At 37.1% G+C, this 27,517-nt stretch overlaps 1 protein-coding gene across 2 annotated transcripts in view; it reads right to left on the minus strand.

The window, feature by feature from the left end:
* The window catches only part of SLC22A23 (solute carrier family 22 member 23), a 356,688-nt gene extending 337,978 nt beyond the window's left edge, over positions 1-18,710 (minus strand). The window contains exons 1-2 of one of the 2 annotated variants that reach the window (XM_053714681.1): positions 17,189-18,710; positions 16,976-17,092 (exon numbers count right to left, since the gene is read on the minus strand). In XM_053714681.1, the coding sequence (XP_053570656.1) occupies positions 16,976-17,092; positions 17,189-17,527 (456 nt within the window). In that variant the 5' untranslated portion in view covers positions 17,528-18,710. Of the gene's footprint in view, positions 1-16,975 lie in introns of both variants that reach the window. The other variant, XM_053714680.1, reaches the window with a different exon arrangement.
* Positions 18,711-27,517: the final 8,807 nt, after the last annotated feature.

Here is a 27,517-nt window from a genome sequence, read left to right on the forward strand (position 1 = left end):
TTGGATGCCATCCAATAGACAATCTAATTTAATTTTTTTATTGTTCACTTTTACTATAAGGTGTTTTTATATGCGCATGTTCTTGGCTTTTTAATTGTTCAGACGAACCTTATTGAATTTTGTGTGTACAGTATAACACTTGTTTAACCTCTTAAGGACATATGACGGAATTTTTCCGTCATAAAACAATTGAGCAAACTGAAAGCTGTGTCCTTAAAGGGTTAATAAATTTACATTTGCTATTTTATACTTTATAAAAACACAGTTAACCCGTGCTTTTAGTAGCGCTGTATCTTTATTTTAAGTTTTGTATTATTCATATTAGAGCTGATCTAGAGGGGTCACAGATACAGCAGGATTTCTTCTACTTTTTATCCTTGGAGCGCTCTTTATCCTTTTGTCATCACTCCAGAGAACACGTTTCCACTACTACAGGGTGCAGTGGCAAAATGCTTTACACCACTCCAGCCGATACTTGGCATTGGGCAGGTTGTTGTCAGGCTTGTGTACAGTTGCTCATCTATGGAAACCCATATCATGAAGCTCCCGACGTAGAGTTCCTATGCTGATGTTGCTTCCAGAGGAAGTTTGGAACTCAGTAGTGAGCGATGCAACAGGTGATAGGCGATTTCTTTAATGTAATTGGCAAGAGTCCATGAGCTAGTGACATATGGGCTATACAATCCTACCAGGAGGGGCAAAGTTCCCCAAACCTCAAAATGCCTATAAATACACCCCTCACCACACCCACAATTCAGTTTTACAAACTTTGCCTCCTATGGCGGTGGTGAAGTAAGTTTGTGCTAAGATTTCTACGTTGATATGCGCTTCTCAGCATTGTTGAAGCCCGATTCCTCTCAGAGTACAGCGAATGTCAGAGGGACGTGAAGGGAGTATCACTTATTCGAATACGATGATTTCCCTAACGGGGGTCTATTTCATAGGTTCTCTGTTATCGGTCGTAGAGATTCATCTCATACCTCCCTTTTCAGATCGACGATATACTCACAATTTAACATTACCTCTACTAATAACTGTTTTAGTACTGGTTTGGCTATCTGCTATATGTGGATGGGTGTCTTTTGGTAAGTATGTTTTTTATTACTTAAGACACCTCAGCTATGGTTTGGCACTTTATGCATTTATATAAAGTTTTAAATATATGTATTGTACTTATATTTGCCATGAATCAGGTTCATGTATTTCCTTCAGCAGACTGTCAGTTTCAAATTTGGGGAATTTAAACATTTTAAGAAATTTATTTCTTACCTGGGGTTTTAGTCTTTTTTTCAATTGACTACTTCTTGCTATTGCGGGTATTAGGCCCGCGGGTGCGTCAAAGGCTAAACTTTATTGCGTCATTCTTGTTGCGAAAAAGTTTTTGGCGCGGAAAAAGACGTTTATGACGCAACTTCGTCATTTCCGGCGTCATACGTGACGCCGAGACCTTTCACACAGCGGCGTCATTAGTGACGCGAGTATGTCATTCCCGGTTATTTTTTCATTATTTCAATACCCCATTGATGTTTGCCTCTTGCTTTTTTCTCTATCAGAGGCCTATGCTTTTGCATTTTTCCCATTCCTGAAACTGTCATATAAGAAAATTGATCATTTTGCTTTATATGTTGTTTTTTCTCTTACATTGAGCAAGATATCCCAATCTGATCCTGCCTCAGAAGTTTCTGCTGGAACATTGCTGCCTGACATCGGTTCTACCAAAGCTAAGTGCATTTGTTGTAAGTGTAGAAATTATTCCACCAAATGTCATTTGTAATAGTTGTCATGATAAACTTTTACATGCAGATAGTGTTTCCATCAGTAATAGTACATTGCCAGTTGCAGTTCCTTCAACTTCTAATGTACATGATATACCTGTAAAATTAAAGAATTTGTTTCTGATTCTATTCTGAAGGCTTTGTCTGCATTTCCCCCTTCTAATAAACGTAAAAGGTCTTTGAAAACTTCTCATTTAGCTGATGAAATTTCAAATGACCAGCAACATAATTTATCCTCTTCTGGTGAGGATCTGATTCAGAAGATCCTTCCTCAGACATTGACACTGACAAATCTACTTATTTATTTAAAATAGAGTATATGCGTTCTTTATTAAAAGAAGTGTTAATTACTTTGGATATTGAGGTAACCAGTCCTATTGACGTTCAGTCTAATAATCGTTTAAATGCTGTTTTTAAACCTCCTGTGGTTTCCCCAGGGGTTTTTCCCATTCCTGAGGCTATTTCTGATATGATTTCTAGGGAATGGAATAAGCCAGGTACTTCTTTTATTCCTTCTTCAAGGTTTAAAAAATTCTATCCTTTACCAGCAAAATCTATAGAGTTTTGGGGAAAAAATCCCCAAAGTTGATGGGGCTATTTCTACTCTTGCTAAACGTACCACTATTCCTATGGAAGATAGTACTTCCTTTAAGGATCCTTTAGATAGGAAGCTTGAATCCTATCTAAGGAAGGCCTATTTATATTCAGGTCATCTTCTCAGACCTGCTATTTCTTTGGCTGATGTTGCGGCTGCCTCAACTTTTTGGTTGGAGAATTTAGCGCAACAAGAATTGGATCCTGACATATCTAGCATTACTCGCTTATTGCAACATGCTAATAATTTTATTTGTGATGCCATTTTTGATATTATCAAAATTGATGTTAGATCCATGTCTTTAGCTGTATTAGCTAGAAGAGCTTTGTGGCTTAAATATTGGCATGCTGATATGACATCTAAATCTAGATTACTCTCTTTCCAAGGTAATAATTTATTTGGTTCTCAGTTGGATTCTATTATTTCAACTATCACTGGAGGAAAAGGAGTTTTTTTGCCTCAGGATAAAAAAAACCTAAGGGTAAATCTAAAGCTTCTAACCGTTTTCGTTCCTTTCGTCAGAATAAGGAACAAAAACTCAATCCTCCTCCCAAGGAATCTGCTTCCAGTTGGAAGCCTTCCTCAAATTGGAATAAATCCAAGCCATTTAGGAAACCAAAGTCAGCCCCTAAGTCCGCATGAAGGTGCAGCCCTCATTCCAGCTCAGCTGGTAGGGGGCAGATTAATGTTTTTCAAGGATTTTTGGATAAAATCTGTCCAAAATCATTGGATTGAGAGCATTGTCTCTCAAGGGTATTGAATAGGATTCAAAGTAAGACCTCCTGTGAGAAGATTTTTTCTCTCACGCATCCCTGTAAATCCAGTAAAAGCTCAGGCTTTTCTGAAGTGTGTTTCAGACCTGGAGTCTTCAGGGGTAATCATGCCAGTTCCTCCTCAGGAACAAGGTTTGGGGCTTTATTCAAACCTATTCATTGTACCAAAGAAAGAAAATTTGTTCAGACCAGTTCTGGATCTGAAAATTTTGAATCGTTATGTAAGAGTACCAACTTTCAAAATGGTGACTATAAGGACTATTCTGCCTTTTGTTCAGCAAGGACATTATATGTCCACAATAGACTAGATTCATCCAGAACACTATCAGTTTCTGAGATTCTCTTTTCTAGACAAGCATTACCAATTTGTTGCTCTTCCATTTGGCCTAGCAACCGCTCCAAGAATCTTTTCAAAGGTTCTGGGTGCCCTACTATCTGTAATCAGAGAACAGGGTATTGCGGTGTTTCCTTATTTGGACGATATCTTGGTACTAGCTCAGTTTTTACATACTGCAGAATCTCACACGAATCAACTAGTGTTGTTTCTTAGGAAACATGGTTGGAGGATCAATTTACCAAAAAGTTTCTGGATTCCTCAGACAAGGGTCACCTTTTTAGGTTTCCAGATAGAGACAGAGACATGGACACTGAATCTAACCTTCAGTCTCAGTCATTCCCTTCAGTGGCTATGCACATGAGACCTCTACAGCTTTGCATGCTGAATCAATGGTGCAGGGATTATACAAAGATATCACAATTAATATCCATGAATCCCAATGTACAACACTCTGACATGGTGGATAGATCACCATCTTTTGGTTCAAGGGGCTTCTTTTGTTCGGCCAACCTGGACTGTGATCTCAACAGATGCGAGTCTTTCAGGTTGGGGAGCTGTTTGGGGATCTCTGACAGCACAAGGGGTTGGAAAATCTCAAGAGGAGATATTACAAATAAATATTTTAGAACTCTGTGCAATTCTCAGGGCTCTTCAGTTTTGGCCTCTGCTAAAGAGAAAACCGTTCATTTGTTTTCAGACAGACAATATCACAACTGTGGCTTATGTCAATCATCAGGGTGGGACTCACAGTCCCCAAGCTATGAAAGAAGTATCTCGGATACTTGCTTGGGCGGAATCCAGCTCCTGTCTAATCTCTGCGGTGCATATCCCAGGTGTAGACAATTGGGAGGCGGATTATCTCAGCCGCCAGACTTTACATCCAGGGGAGTGGTCTCTCCATCCAGATGTGTTTTCTCAGATTGTTCAGATGTGGGGTCTTCCAGAGATAGATCTCATGCCCTCTCATCTAAACAAGAAACTTCCCAGATACCTGTCCAGGTCCAGACAGAAGCAGTGGATGCACTGACACTTCCTTGGTGTTATCATCCTGCTTACATCTTCCCGCCTCTAGTTCTCCTTCCAAGAGTGATCTCCAAAATCATCATGGAACAGTCTTGTGTTGCTGGTGGCTCCAGCAAGGCAACACAGGTTTTGGTATGCGGATCTGGTGCGGATGTCCAGTTGCCCGCCTTGGCCACTTCCGTTACGGCCGGACCTACTATCTCAAGGTCCGTTTTTCCATCAGGATCTCAAATCATTCAATTTGAAGGTGTGGAAATTGACTCAGTGATTAATACTATGTTACAAGCTCGTAAATCTGTCTCTAGAAAGATTTATTATACAGTTTGGAAGACTTACATTTCATGGTGTTCTTCTCATAAATTCTCCTGGCATTCTTTTAGAATTCCTAGAATTTTACAGTTCCTTCAGGATGGTTTGGATAAGGGTTTGTCTGCAAGTTCCTTGAAAGGACAGATCTCTGCTCTTTCTGTTTTATTTCACAGAAAGATTGCTATACTTCCTGATATACACTGTTTTGTACAGGCTTTAGTTCGTATTAAGCCTGTCATTAAATAAATTTCTCCTCCTTGGAGTCTTAATTTGGTTCTGAAGGCGTTACAGGCTCCTCCATTTGAGCCTATGCATTCTTTGGACATTAAACTACTTTCTTGGAAAGTGTTGTTCCTTTTGGCTATCTCTTCTGCTAGAAGAGTTTCTGAGCTATCTGCTCTTTCTTGTGAGTCTCATTTTCTGATTTTTCATCAGGATAAGGCAGTTTTGCGGACTTCTTTTCAATTTTTACCTAAGGTTGTGAATTCTAACAACATTAGTAGAGAAATTGTTGTCCCTTCCTTATGTCCTAATCCTAAGAATTCTTTGGAGAGATCCTTACATTCTTTGGATGTGGTAAGAGCTTTGAAATATTATGTGGAAGCTACTAAAGATTTCAGGAAGACTTCCAGTCTATTTGTTTTATTTTCTGGTCCTAGGAAAGGTCCGAAGGCTTCTGCTAGTTCCTTGGTTAAAACTTTGATTCATCAGTCTTATTTGGAGTCGGGTCAGGCCCCGCCTCAGAGAATTACAGCTCATTCTACTAGATCAGTTTCCACTTTGTGGGCTTTTAAGAATAAAGCTTCAGTTGATCAGATTTGCAAAGCGGCGACTTGGTCCTCTTTGCATACATTTACTAAATTCTACCGTTTTGATGTATTTGCTTCTTCTGAAGCAGTTTTTGGTAGAAAAGTTCTTCAGGCAGCTGTTTCAGTTTGATTCTTCTGCTTTTGATTTAAGTTTTTTTTCTTTTCAAAGAACTTACCTGATAAATTCATTTCTTTCATATTGGCAAGAGTCCACGAGGCCCACCCTTTTATGGTGGTTATGATTTTTTGTATAAAGCACAATTATTTCCAAATTTCCTTTGTTGATGCTTTCTACTCCTTTCTTTATCACCCCACTGCTTGGCTATTCGTTAAACTGAATTGTGGGTGTGGTGAGGGGTGTATTTATAGGCATTTTGAGGTTTGGGAAACTTTGCCCCTCCTGGTAGGATTGTATATCCCATATGTCACTAGCTCATGGACTCTTGCCAATATGAAAGAAATGAATTTATCAGGTAAGTTCTCACATAAATTATGTTTTTTTACATGCTTCAGCTAACGGCAGCGCTACTTTATGTTTGCATGGTCTACCAATTTGTGGCTGGACTGTTTTTCCTAGATGCTTTCACTTCCCAATAACAGAACTTAAAGGGACAGTATACACACATTTTCATATAACTGCATGTAATAGACACTACTATAAAGAATACGATGCACAGATACCGATATAAAAATCCAGTATAAAACTGTTTAAAAACTTACTTAGAAGCTCTCAATTTAGCTCTGTTGAAAAGGTAGTTGGAAAGCCCACTGCAAGTGGGAAATAAGGCACTCCCCCTTCTTTTGCATATGAAAAGACCCTTTACACAAACAGAAGCAAGCTGGAGTAGGTAGCTGACTGTATTCTCATAAAACTTTGGGGCTTGGTTAGGAGTCTGAAAATCAGAGCAATGTTATTTAAAAATAAGCAAAACTATACATTTTTTTGAAAAAAAAAAAAAAAAAAAAAAAAAAACACACTGTATGGGTTATATAAATAGATCTACAAAACATTTATTCAAAGAAAAAAATGAGTGTATAATGTCCCTTTAAAGTTGATCAGGTCAAATAAGGGCAGAAATTTCACAAACCTACTTGTGGTAAAGGGGGCATCCTATGGCAGTGCCACATTTAAAATCTCGGAGCTCTTCAGTATTACCCATTTCTTAATGTTTGTCTATGTGCTGGATGTTATGCACCTGTTAGCAATGGGTGTGGCTCAAACACCTGAACTCAATGGTCCAGATAGCTTTAGTCATATAGTGTGTGTGTGTGTGTGTGTGTGTGTGTGTGTGTGTGTGTGTGTGATGAATGCAGGCCTATTTAATAAAAAAAAAAAATTAAAAAAAAAAGTTTAATAAATTACAGTTATTTCGCTCAAAGGGACACTGAACCCAATTTTTTTTCTTTCATGATTCAGATAAAACATGCAATTTTAATCAACTTTCTAATTTACTCCTATTATCAATTTTTCTCCATTCTCTTGCTATCTTTATTTGAAAAAGAAGGCATCTAAGCTTTTTTTTGGTTTAGACTCTGGACAGCGCTTTTTTATTGGTGGATGAATTTATTCACCAATCAGCAAGGACAACCCAGGTTGTTCACAAAAAATGGGCCGGCATCTAAACTTACATTCTTGTATTTCAAATAAAGATACCAAGAGAATAAAGAAAATTTGATAATAGGAGCAAATTAGAAAGTTGCTTAAAATTGCATGCTCTATCGGAATCACAAAAGAAAAAATTTGGGTTCAGTGTCCCTTTAAGACAATCAGTATTAAAAACACCTTTAGGGAAGGCAAGTAAGGAGGGCTTTCATCCTTTGCTTAGCAATTGTGCATATGTTCTGGAAACAGTAAGAAAAAAAAATAGTTTTTTTTATCAAATAGAAAGAAATGTAAAGGAAAAGAAAGGAAGAAAAAATAAAGTTTTTTTGTTTTTGTTTTTACAAGAAAAAAAAATGATATGAAGATTATGATAAAGAGTTGAATTACCTCCAATTTTCTGATAAAGCATAATATTTAAGAACAAAAACTATTTTCTTTCTAATGACACTAAGTCCACGGATCATCATTAATTACTGTTGAGAATATCTATTTTTTAAAAAAAACTATTTTTGTCCTGATAAAGCTTATCCATTGTATCTATATTATTATATTTTAAGGGATGTTCATGTGATTATTATATTTTAGCCAGTTCGCTGTGTTCCTAACATGGTGACATTTTCTTTCTGCTGAAAAAGTAAATATGCTTGGGAAAAAGATCCTAGATGAATTTTGGCACACCTTTTTTTTTTACAAAATAGGAGTAAATGATTCAGCCCTGGCTTAGTGACTGAATACAACTGAGGTATTAGTATGCCGAACCTGCTTACGTCATTCAATAAGACAAAAGAAACTTGTAAATATTTTATATGAAAAACACTGTCTACAGAACTAGTTCTCAACAGGGGGATAACTTAATGTCATAACTCACACTACTACTGGTGTGATTTCATTTTGTATTCTTTCTACACTGTTAAAACACTTTCCTTAAAATAAAGCAAAGCAGCAGAACAAATTTTTGCACTATAAGAGGTTTCCTTTTTTCCTGTAAAAACAAAGGCACTCAAGAAGCACAAAACACTATTTAACACACACTCATACAATTGTAATTAAAGTGAATGTTGTGAAAAAATACTTACCTTTTACTCTTGACAGCAGGTCCAGCTTCCTCCACCCGTCACAAGCCATTTCTGATGTCAGAAATGATGGATGGGTCATCCTCCAATCACGGCTTTCCCCCGGGGGAAATCAGTGTCTGATTCAATGTTGTGATTGGAGGAAGCCGGATTCCTCATTTTAGACCCAGGAAGACACTTTGCGACGGGTCGAGGAAGCTGGAGCTGCTGTTAAGATTAAAAGGTAAATTTAGATGAATTAAAGTGCTCCTGTTTTTAATCGAATTTTTAAAAGCTGGGCACTTTAACATCAAAATTTACATTCACTTTAAAGGCCAGGAAGGATGCTAAGGGACCAGTTATGCATATTTTATATGGAATATGAATACAGATATTAATTAATTTAATTTATTAATAAAAACATTTAAAAAAAAAAATAAGGAACTCAGGAGTAAAATTCTGTGATTGTGGTTTCCTGTTTTCTAGAAATATAATTTTAAATGCCATTAATTTTACAGAAAGGCAGGTGGCATGCACATTCACATTATCAATGCTAGAGGTAAGAGAAGTGGTTACTAAAATAATTATATATTGCAAAAATATTACTGTTTCTTGGGAGCCTTCTTAACATTGTGTGCCCCAACTGCTGACATGTTAAAAAATATATTCCCGTACTATAGCACTAGCTGCAGTCAGTAGTCCAATAGCTTAGGGGTATTAAAAGATTCTGTGCGCACTTTTTTCTTAAAATAGTTTTTTGTTGTTTTTTATTTTTTTAAACATACCCCACTGGTCAAGGAAACCAAGGTTATCCACCCCCTACCATAGAGTGTCCAGGGATAGAAAAAGCTCATTGGCTGATAAGAAGAAGTCCCACTAATTTATTGGTGGGCAGTGACACATCCCTCAAGCATAAACACACACACACAAAAAAGGTGTTTAGAAAAACAAATACAGGAACATATGCTTTAGACACATTTAAAAAAAAAATAAAAAAAAAAATAGTACTATAAAAAAAGCACTTCACCTTCAACAAAAAGGGAAAAAATTATGGTCTCTTTAAAGTGAAAGTAAACCCTAGCGTTGTACAAAAGCTAGGATTTACTATTGAAACAAATAAAGGGCACTTTCGTTCATGAAGCAGAGCACGGCTAAAAAAAACTTGGCTAAGAGGTGACGTTTTCACCTCTTAGCCAATAGCAGTGTGGTAAATCCGGCTCCCATGGGCGCCAAGCCGGATTTAGCGCACTGCTATTGGCTAAGAGGTGAAAACGTCACCTCTTAGCCAAAATTATTTTTAGCCGTGGGCTGCTGTAGCAGCTAAAAACAGCGATTGATTGAATCAAATAAAGTTGCTGTCTACATGAAGTATCTTATACTTCATGAATGAAAGTGCCCTTTGTTTCAATAGTAAATCCTAGCGTTTGTACAACACTAGGGATTACTTTCACTTTAAAAAGACATGAAACACAATTTGCGTTTCCTTTCATTATTGAGGTAGAGCGTACAATTTTAAACAACTTTACAATTTACGCCTACATTTGTTTTGCTCTTTTGGTATACTTTGTAGATCAAGCATACATAGCTCAAGAGCAGCAGTGCACTACTAAAAACTAGCTTCGGATTTGTGGCTGCACATTAATGCCTTTTTATGATTGGCTCATCTGATATGCTCAGCTAGCTCCCAGTAGTGCATTGATTCTCCTAAAAAAAAATATAAGCAAATTTGATAATAGAATGTTGTTTAACTTTGCATGCTCTATCTATATCTTAGAAAAAAAAATGTCATGTCCCTTTAAGGGAATACCTAAACTAGCAGTTTAAAATAAATTATTTAACTATTCTATTTAACAATTCTAAGGTTAAATGTGTATCCGCAATTAAAAATATTACAAACAAATTAAACCAGCAGAAAAGAAGGCAGCTATTTCTGTTTTGTAAATGAAAAAGTGCACACAAAATGCTACAAGTCCTTTAACAAATGAGCAGATTTACATACAGAGGAGAGCTTCTAAACAAATCTGTTTATTACTGATGCAGTCAATCATTGTTGTTAACTGTGCCAAGTATGTTCCATCTCCTCTCATCTCTCACAGTCAAATGGGAAATGCTGTATTAAATGCATAAGGAAAAGGAAGCGGTTTGTGATTCATGTGAAAGCTAACTTCAGAGGGAGACAAGGGTTAGCTTTTAGGGTTCATTACCGTAACGGACATGCAAGTGCAAAAAGTAAATGTTCCAATGCGTTTGATCATTTTATTATTGCACAGTTGTTTACATATAACTGTTTTTAACCCCTGCCAAGTTATGACAAGAGACATGTGTGTAGCTACCAATTGCAAGCTAGCTCCCAGTTAAATGCTCCTGAGCCTTTCAAAATAAGCATACCAAGAAAAAAAATAAAGAGGTAATTTGAAGTCTCTAAAGACCGCATGCTGTATCTGAGACATACACGTTTAAAAAGGGACTTGAAAGTCAAAAATAAAACGTTAACAATTCGGATAGAGAATTTCATTTTAAGACTATTTTAAATCCACTTAAAATTTGATAATAGATTTTGTTCTCTTAGTATTCTTTGCACATTTGCTCAGCAGCAGCAAAGCACTACTGGAGCTAGATGGTGATTGGTGGCTACTCCCAAATGCCTTTTGTCATTGGTTCACCAGATGTGTTCATCTATCCTCCAGTAGTACATAGCTGCTAAATATTAACATGGTCACAATGTTGACAGTGGTATAAAACTTCTGGCTCCTAAGTTTTTGACCTGGATCTAGGATTTTAATCACGTTTATGCAACCCTGTGTTTCAAAATGGAAACTCAACAGCTGATAACATATTACAGTGGGTTTTAGTAAGTGATTCTAGGTTTTCACATGATGTGTGTAGTGGGCTGCTATTAAAATGTAAACAAGTTCTAATCACCCGGACCTGCTGCTTTCTCTTTCTTCCCATTTATCATGATAAAATATGTCATCATTACCCTCTAGCTATTCTTTACCGTGAGAAACATGTGATCAGCGCTACTTAAATGGAACATGGACCACAAAACCAAATTGCCTATAAAACATTTAATTAGGCACAGTGAAAAAAAATGGAATATATTATTTATTTTCCTCCAGGTTCCTGTAATATAACTGTGAAAATTGTGCTTTTTTAATTTTTTGCTAGAACTGTAAATGCATACTCCAGAATTCACAAGTTTGCCAGGGCCAGTTCCAATTATTGTGCTGCCTGGGTCAGAAAATTAATTAAGTCTATTCCCCTAACAGTAAAATTAGTGATTAGCATATCTACCCACTAAGCCTGCCCGCATGCAAACAATGCTTATGCACAACTATGCAATAAGGAAGGACGTTAAAGTGATTTGCTTGTCCCACCTTGAATGTGGCCCCTGACTGGCTCTGTGTCTTTGTGCATAATATGGTTATGCTGCTGGGAGCTGTGGTGTCATAAAACCAGAGAATTTATCCCTAGAGTGTTCAAGTAGTTAATTCTTTAATTTACAAACATATTTTAAAATATAGACTAGGCCTCTGGCCTAGTCTTTGTCTAAGAAGGACACTCCCATATAGCCTTTTGATTGGTGTATGGTAGGACACACCTTAAATGAATTAAGTATACAATGGGAGCCAACAGTTAGTATACACACTTTTTTATCTTCCTCACCTCCTGGAAGCAACTGAGAGAGAGAGAGCATTGGAGGACTGAACTGGCTGAGTATATTAGCATTCGTATACATTTTACTTTGGGATAAATTCTCTTGTTCACTATGTTTAGTTAATATTGCTTAATCTGGGTTTGTTTAAAATAGAGTTGCCCCATATAATTTGGACTGTATCTTTATGTTTGTAGCTCTTGGTATTTCTTGAGACTTGTTTTATATTTTGTAGCCTATAGATAATTGTTAATCTTCATACCTATATTATTTGTCTTCCAATAAAATAATTTTAAAAAGTGGACAACCCCTTTGGTTTAATATTCTGGTATTAATTACCACCACAGGAGCTTGCAACTTACCCCACAGAGACAGAGTAGAGGAGTGGTCTGAGTCTGACAGTAACTGACTCAGTCCCCGACGTGTCGCCCCCTGTCAAGTGCCGCCTGGGTCCGCTGGGTCGCATACACACATTCACAGACACACACACTCACATATATACATACTAACTCTCACACACAGGTTCTCTGACACACTCTCAAAACCAAATCTAAATCCTTAGTGTAAAAGGTAAATTTGTTATACAAACTGGCAACAAAAGATTAAATTGCTGATGCTATACAAACTTTACCACAGGAAGGTTCAGCTTAAAGTGAATGTAATGGATAGAGAAGGACAGAAGCGCCACATGGCCTAATACTGAGAGATAAAAATCAGAATATAGGAGGTGATGTTTCACTCACATGTAGTCAGACACCCCTAGTGGTGTGGAAGGAGCAGTCTGGGACCAAAAGCAGTCACCCAGAAGACTGGCCTCTGATCAGAGTGTAGTGATCTGTAGAGGATAATATAAAACACAAAAGGTGCCTATATAGCCTAGTACTGTTGAGTAGTGGGAGTATATGAAATTCACTCACAATAGGTGGAGCACCTCCTTTGGTGCTGCAGAGGGAAGCTGGGATCAATGTAGTCACCCAGTAGACTTAAAACTCCAGCAGTTCAGGAACTCGCAGTTGTCCAAGTACCAGATTGGTAGGGAAAGGAGTAGAATATAAACAGGCAGAAAGTGGAAAGTAATAAACTTACTTTATTATAAAAATTAAAATAATTAGCGACGCGTTTCTCAGCCCACCAGTGGCTGTTTCATCAGGCTTAATAAAAAATAATATGAAACCACTTGCTATATATGCCAAACAAACCAATCTAGATAAGTGATAAAAATGGGCAACACCTGCGGTAGGTGTGGCTTGAAGCACATGTTGTCTGAGCCATAACCAATCAGATAGGCAGGTGTTTTCTGACATCACAAATAGTCAATACACAAAATACATCATTACAATATGTTGATACATATATATAGCTATACCTATATTCTGATTTGCATCTCTCAGTATTAGGCCATGTGGCGCTTCTGTCCTTCTCTATCCATTACAGATTACTGACCTTGGATCGCGGCCTTGATCCCCTACAGATAGCTGCCTTCTGGACATGCCATCCATTAATATCGATACCATATAATAGCCATCTATGGACTTGTGTTGGTAGTATAATTTTACCACTGAGTTCACTTTCTAATATATTACTGTTTATATATGTCAATATTCTATCTTTACTAAGACGGTGGGTATATACAGACTACATTTGTCACCAGTTTGTATCCACTTTTGTAGTCTCAATTACAATTGCATACATTATCCTATTGGTTTTTATCCACTTATATTATTTTTAATCACAATTGCATACATTACTCTACTCTACAAGGGCGCCCCCTATTTTTATATTTTAAAGTGAATGTAATTTTTGATGCAAAAGTGCACGTTTTTTAAAAATTTGATTAAAAACAGGGGTACTTTAATTCATAAAAATGTTCATAAAAATTTACATTTCACTCGTATTGTAAAAAAAACCCTTACCTTTTAAACTTGATAGCCGATCCTGCTTCCTCCACCCGTCGCAAAGCCTCTTCCTGGATCTAAAATGAGGAATCCGGCTTCCTCCAATCATGGTGTTGAATCAGACACCGATTCCCCCAGCGGGGAAGCCGTGATTGGAGGATGACCTATCCATCATTTCTAACGTCAGAAATGGCTTGCAACGACCGGAGGAAGCTGGAGCTGCTGTCAAGATTAAAAAGGTAAGTATTTTTTTACAACGAGTGAAATGTAAAATTTTGATGAATTAAAGTGCCCCTGTTTTTATTAAAAAATTTAAAAACGGGCACTTTAGCATCAAAATTTACATTCACTTTAAATGTTTTGTAGATGATACATTTATATAGCCCCTCTGGGAGTGTTTTTGTAACAATGTATAGTTTTGCTTATTTTTAAAAACATTGTGCTGATTTTGAGACTCCAAGACCCAAAGTTTTAGATATATACTGGATGTCTACGGATTCCTGCTTGCTCCCGTTTGTGTTATGGGTCTTTTCATATTCAGGGGAGGGGGGGAGTGACTGTTTTTCCTGCTTTCTCAGCCCATTTCACTGGGTATCCCAGTCTAAGCTCATCAACAGTGCTAGATTGGGAGCTTCTAAGTAAGTTTTTAAAAGGTTTTATACTGGATTTTTATATCATTATCTGTGCATATTCTTTTTAGTAGTGTCTATTACATGCAGTTATATGAAAATTGCTGTATATTGTCCCTTAAATAATCTGCGCTAAAGTACAGCGCTGGAAAAAAGAACGCAAGCTCACAGTACAAGTGCTGCAATTTATCATAGTGAGAGAAATTGTAAGTTGTTGATAAACCTGAACTATCATAGAAGAAAAAGCCTTGAGAGAGCAGTAAAACTTCAAATACAAAGCAAGAAAGTTGTTTTGCTTTGCGGATCTAGGATAAAGCATAGCAAGTTATAATTATACTTTCAGGGGCTCATTAGCATCCTCTTCCACTCCTTTCCGCCCATAGTAATCCCAGTGCCCCCTTTCCACCTCTTATGCCTATAAGTGCCCCCCATATTAATCCCACCAACCAACAGGGGGCAGTACCGCCCACTTTGGGGACCACTGCTCTAATCCTTTAGAGCACGCATCTAAAATTGGTGGCCCTTTTATCAGTTTAATGTGGCTCTCCAGTCATCTGTTCATGCCCGAAATCTGATCAGAAGGCAGAAAACTACATTTTCTAAAAACATTGCATGAAACAGCCAATAGCAGCGAAGAAAGACGTTTATATCATAAGGAGACTGGACGCTGGTCATGCACAACACTATGAGGTGGGTACTAGGGAGCGGCAAAGAGCAGCCTATGAACTTTACAAAATAAGAAACAAACAATCTAGACGGACTAATACTCATCTCAAGGACTGCGTCAGGATATACACTGCTGAAAAAAAAATTATCTTAAAAATAGGGGCACTTTAATATATTAAACTTTACAATGACGCTTCTTTTTTACAATACTTACCTTTGCATTATGGAAAACATACCGCGGATCCTCCGCCCGCATCTCCTACTGTATTGATCAGATCGATGACGAATCCGGCTTCCTTCAATCGTTGCGTGCCCCTTTTGGCATCCAACTCGTGGGGCAGGTAACGATTGTTGGAAGCCAGATTCATTATTGATCTGCTAAATACAGTAGATGTGGGCGGTGGATCAGCGGTCTGTTTTCCGTAACGCAAAAGGTAAGTATTTTAAAAAAGAAGCATCACTGTAAATAAAGTTTAAAGAATTAAAGTGCCCCTGTTTTTAAGATTTTGTTTTTTTAGATACCGGGCACCAATTTCTTAAACTTTACAATCACTTTAAAATTTCCATACGGAATTCACTAAGAGAAGCTTCCAAATGATGTGGTTTGTTCTGACATTATACTAAAGAAACAGTTGTCACATGCATTATGTGTGGTACATAAACTCCTGGAGAGATGACACATGAGACTTGTGTGTTAGAAAAAAAAGCTATGCTCCAAGTTATGACTTATAAAAGGCTTGAGTATTATTAGCTCAATAACAATGCATGCCGCACTGAAACCAAGTTACATAAAAGGGAAAAAGTAAACTTTCATGATTTAGTTAGTGCATGCAATTTTAAAACACGCTTTAATATAGTTCTGTTATCAAATTTACTTCACACTCTCAGTATCCTTTGTTAAAAAAAAAAAAACATACCTGGGTAGGCTCAGGAGTGGACCAGCAATGTATTACTAAGCTTGCTGGTGATTGGTGGTTACACACATATGCCTCTTGTAATTGGCACTTACGAGATGCATTCAGCTATTAGTGCATTGCTACTCATGAGCTGCTTTTAACTATGTGCTTAACCACTCTAAATGAGTTAAACACACAGTTGTATGCAAGCAAAAGGGCAATAATAAAATGCTAACACATGAGTATTTCATTTATTTTGCATTTTATGTCACTTTAAAATTATATATTTCTATTGTAAGTCAGCAGGCAGTGTGCACTTTAGAATTATTCTGAACTCCACATTTCATTGTGACATTTAACAGAATACTGAATATATCCACACTTTGATTTCAGACAATACAGTCCACCCACCACCTTTTTAAATAAATTAAGTATGAGAGATTCATTAACCCATTTGAAAGGCAAATGTTTCATATCTTCTTTGTTCACAGTAAGAAGGAAAAACTCAAGTGCAGCAGCCAAGGGAGTTAATCCCTGCACAGGTGGCGAGGGAAGGATCGTCTCTACAATGCAGCATTATAGCATAAAATGCAGCAAACAGGTGTCCTAGGCACAGGGCCAAGAACACAAGGGAAATAAAAAGCTCAGAAAATGTGTACAACTTTATGTTGATTTAGATTTTATTTCAAGAGACATATTGCCAAGGGTTGGTTGGTCACTGAAGGAGGAGAGGATGCAGTGGAGCACCTGTGCTGTTCCATAAGCAAACACAAAGCTACCTTTTAGGCTGTGGATGGTCACTAAATCATAGGCTGGTATAATCAGACTGTCCCCAGATTAAATGTACACACTTCTCGCATGCACATTGTAACAATTATATATGGCTGATAGAGGATATAAACATATGCTGTAAACATGTAACCCATAATGCCCCCATAGATCATTATGAATTCCTTACCTTACTGACCACATTCTGCACAAGTCCGGCTTGGATGGTGTATGTCCACTCATGGCACAGGCAGCTGTCATTAAGGTGCGGTAGGGCTCCAGCACTGGGTGCAGTGGTAGTGGGCAACTGTGGAGGGGGGAGAGACTGCATTACCCCTGGGGTCCCCACACTGTTGTTGCCATCCTGTGTCACCCCAACCCGGGCATGGTCATGCAGACTTACATTTACTTTGCAAAACTTTATAGGCTGTTCCAAAAGGAAAAAGTCAGAGAACTGGCTGAATCCAATGATCAGTGAAGGGATCCAGGTAAGTAGCACCAGCCTCCTCTGAAAGCTCCCAAGCCCACCAAGGAAAGGCATGACTGAACCATCATAGTCCAGTAGCAGTGGGTTACATCTGGAATTAGGTTCTGGTATGTGTGCTGGTGAGGTGGAGAGTGGACCAGTGTCTTCTGAAGGGGAGGCAGTGGAACCAGAGGCTGGTAACACAGAGCCATTCTCTTCATTCTCTGGCTGCCTTCTCCAGGACGAGCCGGTCTCACGACTTAAATCTATGGACATACTGGGAGAGCCTCCTTACTGGGGCAGAAAAAAAGGCTTGATTGTCAGAACCCAAACATCAGAGAAAGAGTAGACAATAGGTATACAACCCGCTGTGTTGCTATATGGAGCCAAATCACCAAAGTCTGCTTTCTGAGCAACCTATGAGAGCACTACCTGCTTTATAATAGTCCACTTTATGAGCAACCTATTGTGGCCACTACCCGCTTTATCACAAGAGGGTGCTTTCTGAGCAACCTATTGTGCACTATCTGCAATCAGGTCTGTCACTGCATAAGAGCAATTGAATATCTATAATCAGCCCTCTAGGACACTACAATTTGTTCTACTGCGCTATTCTCAATTTAACCTTTAAGCAATCTTGCCTATCTACAACACTCACAGGTTATCTGTTAACACAATAATTTATTTTTCTGCTGAATCAATCCCGCTGCATCATCACAGTGCTGGAGCAGTCTATGATTTCAAAATAGCTCCTCTCCTTATACCTAGACACAAAATTACATTCCGGGTTTTGCACGCAGTACCCTCCTGCCTCAGCCAAGGTGCCCAATGCAGCAACTGGCTCTGTCCTAATTAAATACAACAACAAAGGCTTCTGCTGCCTATAAACTAATACGGGCTAAAAACAAACAAATGTTACGTTACTGTAAATCACACACTAGTCTACACACTACATGCAAATAGACAATGGATACAGCAACAACAAAAACATTGCGTGTCTTTTGCTCCTCGATCATATGGAAATGGTGGAAAACAGCATTTAATAAAGGAACCTCGCACAAGGACAACAGCCTGACTGGATCTAGTGTTGCAGTGAAGCTTTCACAAATTTATCCACGAACATTCGGACGAAGGCGCACACTCATGTGTACAACCTGTGAATTCCTGTAGATGAACACGGCTGGGTAATAAGGGTCACCTCCAGAGCAGGCCAGGTTGTGCAATGCAGCTTAGATATTATCAATTATATTTCCACATTTTCCAGACAGGAAACAAATAAAAAAAATACAATCCACCCGGTTCTGTCACTGTTCAGCAGCAACTGCACTGTGTGACATCCCTTCTCCCTCTTTCCCTTTTCATTTTTAATCAACGCCTCCCGGAAGTATTGGTAGCTCCACCAAAGCCAACCTGCAGAGCCGGTGAAGTATAAGATTCATGTATCCCAACAGATCCAGTATTGCTGTTTCTCATGCACCAGCATACAGCTCCAAAGAGTCCAAACTCCTCCCTTACCCCTCTCACTACCTCCCAGTTCTTTGTATTTTTAAGGTGGATGCATTTTACAGTTTAAAGTGATTTCTAAGGGACAGTGTAGTCAAAAACAAAAGTGGACTGTTTATTTATTTAAATAAAAAATTAGGCGTAGGTAATCTTTGCAATATACACATATTACAACCTTTGCAGCTAAAGCTACAAAATTGAGCAAATCCTTGCTGCGTTTTCAATGTTGTGAAATACTGGCCTTATACTCACTGGAAAAACAGAGCTATGTGTTTTCCCACACTCCCTAATCAGCATGATGCTTCCAGCCAATACCACCAGCTCCCTAACCCTAATGCTATCTCTTCACAGAAAGCTGCAAGTTTTATTTCAATAAAACAGCAACTCTGACACAAACCAAGCAGGTTAAAATCTTATCAAACAGCCATGTCTATCTTTCTGCCCTTTTAACATTGCTTGTACTTTCCCTGTAAATACTACTCCGGGTTTAACAAATTAGCCTTTACAGTCTGACATCGGGGTTAAAACTCCTCACATGTTGCTCTGTGAAATTGAAATATGACCCAGGCATCTGTGAGATTGTTTCATAGAACTGCATATAAGCAGAAATTACTGTTTGATTTTAGATGCTTGTTGAGATATATATATATATCTGTTCTGCTATTGTGATTTGTTAAAGCTACAACTTTCTTAGTTTTGTATATAATACACTATGCACAGTCAGCATTAGAGAGCTAGTGACTCTCTTTCTGTAAGTATTCTGAAGAATAGGGAGTGTGTGCAAAACTCCTACCTCTGGATTCAGTATTACGTCCGTATTTCCCAGCAGTGAAAAACACAGGTAGGTTTTGCTCATTTTTAGGAGCTTTATCTGGCTGCAAAAGTTGTAAAACACATATAATGCAAAGTTTATCTGCACCTACTGATTCATTTATATTTCCCACTTTAGTTTTTGATTATTCTATGTGTTTTAAAAAAAAGTACTGCTAGCAAAAGTAACCAATGATAGATTCTTAGTCTTATTCTTAAAACTCCATAGAGTTCTAAGAGCCGGTCAGCGTTTTATTGTGTTATCACAAATTTGTATTCATCCAGAAGAGATCAAAAATACCTAAAAAGTGTACATTATTTTGACCTGGCATTCTGAACATTATTCTCTCCAAGGGGAAAATACAGCTCTGCCCATAGAGGGGGTTCATTTTAACACATTAGATTCCAAAGAGGGCTGTGACACATGTTCTGCTACCATTTCTGACATCTAAGTTAACTAGCTACATCCCAGGGGTTAATCTGCAAAATTCTGGCTTCATTGGCAGTGGGAATTCTATTAGGGTACAGGGGGTGATATGCACCTCAAAACACACATGCAGTTTAACTTTTTCACCACATTTGTTAGTCCCCCAAATAATAAGTACTTGAATGCAACTGTGCATTGGTTAGCCATAATTTCTTGCTATGTAATTAAATCAAATAATTAAATCACAAATTTTCTTATGGGATTCAGACAGAGGATACAATTTAAAATAAGTTTCCAATTCACTTCTATTATCAAATTTGCTTCATTCTCATGGTATTTGTTGAAAAGAAAAGATACCTAGGTAGGCAGCATGCACATGTAGCAATGTATAGCAGCAGTTTGCCATCTAGTGTTTTTTTTTGCAAAACAGCTCATATATAGTGCTCTAAATACATGCACCCTCGTAAGCATACACACCTGCTTTAATAAAATAAATAAATAGCAAGGGAGTTAAAGGGACACTGTACCCAAAAATGTTCTTTCGTGATTCAGATTGAGCATGAAATTTTAAGCAACTTTCTAATTTACTCCTATTATCAAATTTTCTTCATTCTCTTGGTATCTTTATTTGAAATGCAAGAATGTAAGTTTAGATGCCGGCCCATTTTTGGGGAACAACCTAGGTTGTCCTTGCTGATTGGTGGATAAATTCATCCACCAATAAAAAAGTGCTTTCCAGAGTACTGAAACCAAAAAAAGCTTAGATGCCTTCTTTTTCAAATAAAGATAGCAAGAGAACAAAGAAAAATTGATAATAGGAGTAAATTAGAAAGTTGCTTAAAATTGCATGCTCTTTCTGAATTACAAAAGAAAAAATTTGGGTTCAGTGTCCCTTTAAGTAAATTTGATAACATAAGTAAATTAGTAAATCTATACTGTCTGAAATTTGAAAGAAAAAAAATTGGGTTCAATTTCCCTTTGACTCACACAAAGGAGTTAAACACATTGTCTAGTCAAAATAAAACTTTCATGATTCAGATAGGGCATGTCATTTTAAACAACTTTCCATTTCACTTTTATCATCAAATTTGCTTTGTTCTCTTGGTATTCTTAGTTGAATGCTAAACCTATGTAGGCTCATATGATAATCTCTAAGTCTTTGAAGGGCGCCTCTTATCTGAATGCATTTGACAGTTTTTCACAGCTAGGGGGTGTTAGTTCATGTGTGCCATATAGATACCATCGTGCTCACGCCCGTGGAGTTACTTATAAGAGGGCACTGATTGGCTAAAATACAAGTCTGGCAAAAGAACTGAAATAAGGGAGCAGTTTGCAAAGGCATAGATATAAGGTAATCACAGAGGTAAAAAGTGTATTAATATAACTGTGTTGGTTATGCAAAACTGGGGAATGGTTAATAAAGGGATTATCTATCTTTTGAAACCATAACAATTCTGGAGTAGACTGTCCCTTTAATATTCCACACCAAGCTGCTAAGCTGATCCAGAGAAAGACATAATAGGTCACAGATGGCCCATATGCTGCTCCTGTTTGGCACACTAGTCGTGGCCTAATTGGGAACCGCAATATGATGTGATTATGAGTTTAACCCCTTTGTAGGAGTTTAATAAATAGTCTGATGCAAATATTTGCACAATTATACCATCCTTTAAAGTAGGAGCCCACACACTTTTTTTATATAGAGGGCCAGTCTCCAATTACTTTTTTTTTTGTATGAAGGACCAGTCACTAATGACAGGATTGGCTAGTGATCTACATTACATGATCATCACACTTATGCTAAAGATATTGCCTCAAAATACATTTAGATTATAGTTACAATTTTAGTAAAACATTACACAGGAAATAGTTTACTATTACTGAATTTAATACTACTCAAATTAACAAAAAAAGGTACAAACACTCACATATGATTAACTAATAATGCATGCAGAACTGTTTTGGGGTTTTTTTTGCACTTAAATTACTGTTTGTTTTCTGCTCTTTGATGCTTAGGGCCACAGCAATATCCTTGGAGGGATGTGATCATCAGGCCATAATTTGTACAGCCCATCTCTAATGCATTAAAACATTTAATTTATGTATCATTATGTCCATTTAAACATTACTGGATACTTAATTTATGACAACTTAGTGAGCAAAAGTTTCAAGAAAGCTCATTGAAAATACCCAGAAAATATAATTTTTAAAATATATTACTGTTTTATTTAGAATTATTATTTATTTTACTGTGCTCCTGTGCTTAATATTAATATATTAATAAGATATTTTATATTTTCAGGCTTGTGGTTGCTTGTCCTTGTCAACCAATATATCTACAGGATTTTTTTGTATTATCTATTATTAATGGATTTGGTATAGAAAATGCATTTCCTGATAGTTTAAATTTAAATAGCTTTTACTTATACATATTCACTAAGAAATATCTAATAAGTTTAATAGCTGTTCTTTTATGTGCATATAGATTTTTTTTTTCTACAACTGTCTACATTCATGGCAGAGTGACCATGTTAATAGCATAAAAGAACACTTAGTAATAGAAGATTTAATCACTGGAGGATGCTTATAGTTAATTAAATATATTCTACACATATGTTTAAACACATTTAATAAACTATTTATTATTTGTTACACAATTTAACTATTCAATTTTAAATGTTCATTAACATTTTGGTTCAAATTTTAAAAATACTTTATACTGTTCATTTAAAACCAGTAACTTGTAATACAAATCCCTCATCTTGATGTAAATTGTTTTACATTATATTGACCATCAATTAATATTAAATAGTTATAACATTATTTAAAAAGGGCATTAAACACTAACTCATACATTTTAAAATGCACTCGTTTAGAAGAAAATTAAAATAATGTCCCTTTAAAAGGAAATTCATGGTCAGGGTTAAAAGTGAATTGTGGGTAGGGTAGTGTGAGGTTGTGGGTGCAGCTGGGCCAATCCCTGAAGAGGAAGGAGCAGCAGCAGACAGTGTTCCTTTTTAGCTCATACTCAGTGGAGGTATTTTTCTTTTATACTTATATATTAGAGCTTGCTCATACAAAAAGGCCCAAAAATTACAAAGAAACTTACAGTTTATGTTTCATATTTGTTTGTGTATTTTATATGCAGAAAATGCTGGATCCTAACAATCTTAGCTGATTGGCTGCAGTGATAAAAATGGAAAACACAGTGGGTTGCAGCCGATTGGGTAAAGACATTTTTATTATATATCTTTTAAAAAAAATAATAATATAGTGTAAATTCAAAGGAACAAAAACTGACATTCCTTCCAGAGTTTAAGCTATTAGTCAAATAAAATCGCAGGAACACTCCTGGTTAAAACTTATTTTTATATATATATATTTTTTTTTTGTATCCCTAAATTTTTTTATGAACTTCTCTTTGTTAAATGAAGAGCTCCTTGGTAAGATGCTGTAGTAAGTTCTCTAGTTTTGCTTATACAGAGCTTATTGCTGGACCTTTAGAATTTAAAGAGATATTTTAGTCAAAATTTAAATGCACATAGCTGAATTACATCTTTGAATAGAAACATATTTGCAATATACATGTATTAGCAACATTGCTTCTAGTAAAAGTTATCACTGTTTTAATAACATTTTTCTCTGCACGTGCATGTGAAGCATTGTAAGATATTCTCAGTGCACCAGCATTTTAAATAATGCAGCTGCTTAGAGTGCCAGTGGGGCTTGTATCATGTTAGCAATTAACAAATTGAGTCATTACCAGATGGTACAAGAACCTTAGGCTCTCTGAGCAAGTGTTGTGGTTAAAATATGGTGCATACTTAAAAAAAAAAAAAACTTTTGAAAAAGCTATAGCTTTTGTTAAAAGCATTTTTGCCAATACACGTGTACTACAAAAATGCTTCTACTCAAAACTGCAATGCACCCACGTTGGTTTCCAATTTTGGTTGGAATGTCCCTTTAAGTAAAATAATTTAATAAAGAGGGACTTAAAACCAAGATTTGTTTTCCACATTTTCATTGGGAACTTAAACTTTATCAAGATTATTTACATTTCAGGGATATATTTTTGTTGACGTACACCACAAATCTGGCGAGGGTTTGGGGGTGGTTCACTGATCCTTGCCTCCACTCAGCTGTGTTTTATTTAATGGTACATTTATTTAATGTATACAAAACATAATTTGATTATATTATGTTGTTTTGAGTATGTTAGAGAAATTACATTAGACAGAAAGACATTTTTTTTTTTCTAAATCCCCACATTTGTTAGTTTAGTTGTTTCTTCGTTATCTGGGCAGCAACTGCAGTATTCCACCTTAAAAAATGAAGAAGAGCCAGACCATAAGAGGCATGGGTGGTGTTTCGAACTGAATCCTGGTTCATTAGCAGAACACAGACTTGCTGGGAAAGCCTACTATGACAAATATATATACAATCTATCACGCTTACAGGGGAGGGACCAGGTGTCAGCGACTTCAGGGTGAAAGGTAATCATGTCAGTATGCTCCTTCTCAAAGCAATATTGCATTTATTTTTAAGATAAGGCAAAGAAGATTTTCGAGGCAAATTTAAATTAAAGGGACAGTCTAGTCAAAAATAAACTTTCATGATTCAGATAGGGAGAACGATCTTCCCCAATTAAGCAATTGCTTTTTTTTTTTTTTTTTCTTTGTATTTGTTTTTCTTAATAAAACTGGAGTTAAAAAAAAAAAAAAACCTGCCTTGGACTTAATTTCCCAGCTTACCTTGAAGTGATCACGCTGAAACAGCCAATCAAGACAGAAAAGTGTGCAGCAAATCCTGCTCTACTCTTGATCTTGGTGGTATCAAGAAAATCACTGCAAGCCTTGCTGGTAATTGTAGTGTAGTCCTACAATTAAAGAGGTTAGTTCTAGTTGAGACCTTAAAGAGACAGTCTAGTCAAAATTAAACTTTAATTGTTCAGAAAGGGCATGCAATTTTAAACAACTTTTCAATTTACTTTTATCATCGCATGTTCGTTCTCTTATTCTTTGTTGAAAGATGAACCTAGGTAGGCTCATATGTTAATTTCTAAGCCCTTGAAGGCACATGATGCAATACAACATACAGAGAACATATTTATAAAATAAATGTACAATTTACAGAGCATTTTGACAGTTTTTAACAGCTAGACAGCGCTAGTTCATGTGTGCCATATTGATAACATAGTGCTCATGTCTGTGGAGTTACTTATGAGAGGGCACTAATTGGCTAAAATGCAAGTCTGGCAAAAGAACCGAAATAAGGGGGCAGTTTGCAGAGGCTCAGATACAAGGTAATCACAGAGGTAAAAAGTGTATTAATATAACAGTGTTGGTTATGCAAAATTGGGGAATAGGTAATTAATGGAAAATCTATCTTTTGAAACAATAAAAATTCTGTTCTGGAGAAGACTGTCCCTTTTAATATACTACACCAAGTATGCTGCTAAGCTGATCCAGAGAAAGACATAAGTTTTTTTTTTGTAATTGTTTATGAATAAAACAATCAAGGAAAACCAAGCTTTGATGTGCTTTCAGATTAATATATATATATATATATATATATATATATATATATATATATATATATATATATATATATATATATATATATATATACACAAAACACTGGTGGGGTCAGCACTCTCAGGCCGGACCGGGTACACATCTTATGACCCTGCAACATGCACAGCCCTGGGTGCAAACCAGCACTCTCAGGAAGCTGCACTGTCACCAGAGCCACAGGCAGTTAACCCCAGACAGGCCTGGGTGCAAGGCCCAAACAGGGAAAATTACAAAAAAAATAATACATTAATATAACACACAGAAAAAGTCCAGCACTCACTCACAAGCTCTCAACTAAGATAAAAAGCAGCAATGGGAGAGTTAGTTACTGCATCTGGCCAAATGGGAAAAGCTGTTTTAAATTTTTGCGGTTTATACATATTAGTTGCAATTTCTATTTTTCCTGGTACACCTGCTGTTCGTTGAGACCTTGGGGTATTTTTGTTGGCAATAGCTGCTGTTAAGATGACTGAGTGTACTTTTGGGGTTTACTTTGATCATCATCATCATCATCATAATAAGAAAAAGAACCCTCTGCACTGATTTACAGACCAATGATGGTACTAATAGTCAAGACTCTCTGAGCCACCCAAGGGAACTATTTAAACAAATAGAAAAATTAAGTAGAATCCAAATAAAAAATTGGTTTGATATTATAGGTCTTGAGACATATCTGAAAGCAGGCATCATACCTAAAGGGTTAACACTAACCAAGACACCAATTTTAACAGTACTGATGTAAAACTTCTAACAGAATGGGACTCAATTCTAGAAGATAATTCCATTAAACTCATGAGCATGGGTCAGGTCCTACAAAAAAAAGTGTGGGTACTCACCAAGACTTCCACCCTTCCTCACAATTAAAAAATATATATACCCGGGGGGGCGGAGCCTATGCTTGGAGCGGCAGGACGTGTCTCAATGAAGCTCCTGCTCATATTCTATTAAACTAGGCTTTTATCCCAGCACAATCTCAATTCTTGAGAAGAATTAATGGTTTATTCTATATGCTAGAGATAAGGAACAGATATCAACAGGCCTGACCTATGTTCTCTAAGTGAGTAGTGCATAGCCTCGGCTAGTTGGGCCTTAACGGTCCTGCGGACGAAGAACTGTGTGGCTACGGCTCACGCTCATACCCCCATAGACTTTCGGGTCAAAAAGTACACAGATACTCTTGAATCTATACAATAGTTACAGTACGGTCAGTTTAATCAGCTATTTGCGCTGAAGAAAATTCATCATACAGTAAAGGACGCCTTTTTCTACGACCAGAGTTTTAATACATATGCAAATACAAAAGTTGTGAGCTACAGCTACTGCCACGTGGTCCTAAAGGATGGCTTAAGGTTGTGAATCAGAACTGCTCCAGATCCTTGATGACCATATCCGTAGCATGAAGAGTGTGCTTATATCGGCTTGCCATGACTTACCTTGTTCTCACCTAGGATCTGCTGCGGACCCGGCACATCGCAAGGGAGGTGACTCAGTAACAGTATCGGGGTTAATGGGGGACTCACGATGCCAGAGTGATCCTGAGTCTGCTGATGTCGAGGATGGGTTAGTGGACCCAGTACCGCAACTTACTTGGCAAGCATCATCTATAGCAGCTACAGCTACTGAGCGTATGCAGGGGAACCTTAATACTAACTCAGTGCGCAAAACACCATCGCATACCCCGCAGCTGTGGTTATCAGTATACCGTATAGGGGTAAGTCAAACAACTCCTGTACTACAAATAAATCAGAGTGTATGGAGCACAAAGCATTGACCGCAGAATTTGATGGTACAGGGGAACTGGCACTGGAGGTCAAGTGAGATCGTGGAGGCTAAGTTGCATGTGTTGCACGGTAATAATTTATTGCCGGAGACTGCCTCTTAATTGCTATGCTCTGTTGCCCCCAGTTTCTGTCTCACTCCGGAGACATATTACCGACTCATTGTTTTCATTAC

Source organism: Bombina bombina, chromosome 5, assembly GCF_027579735.1.
Source record: "Bombina bombina isolate aBomBom1 chromosome 5, aBomBom1.pri, whole genome shotgun sequence".
NCBI classification, from domain to species: Eukaryota; Metazoa; Chordata; class Amphibia; order Anura; family Bombinatoridae; genus Bombina; species Bombina bombina.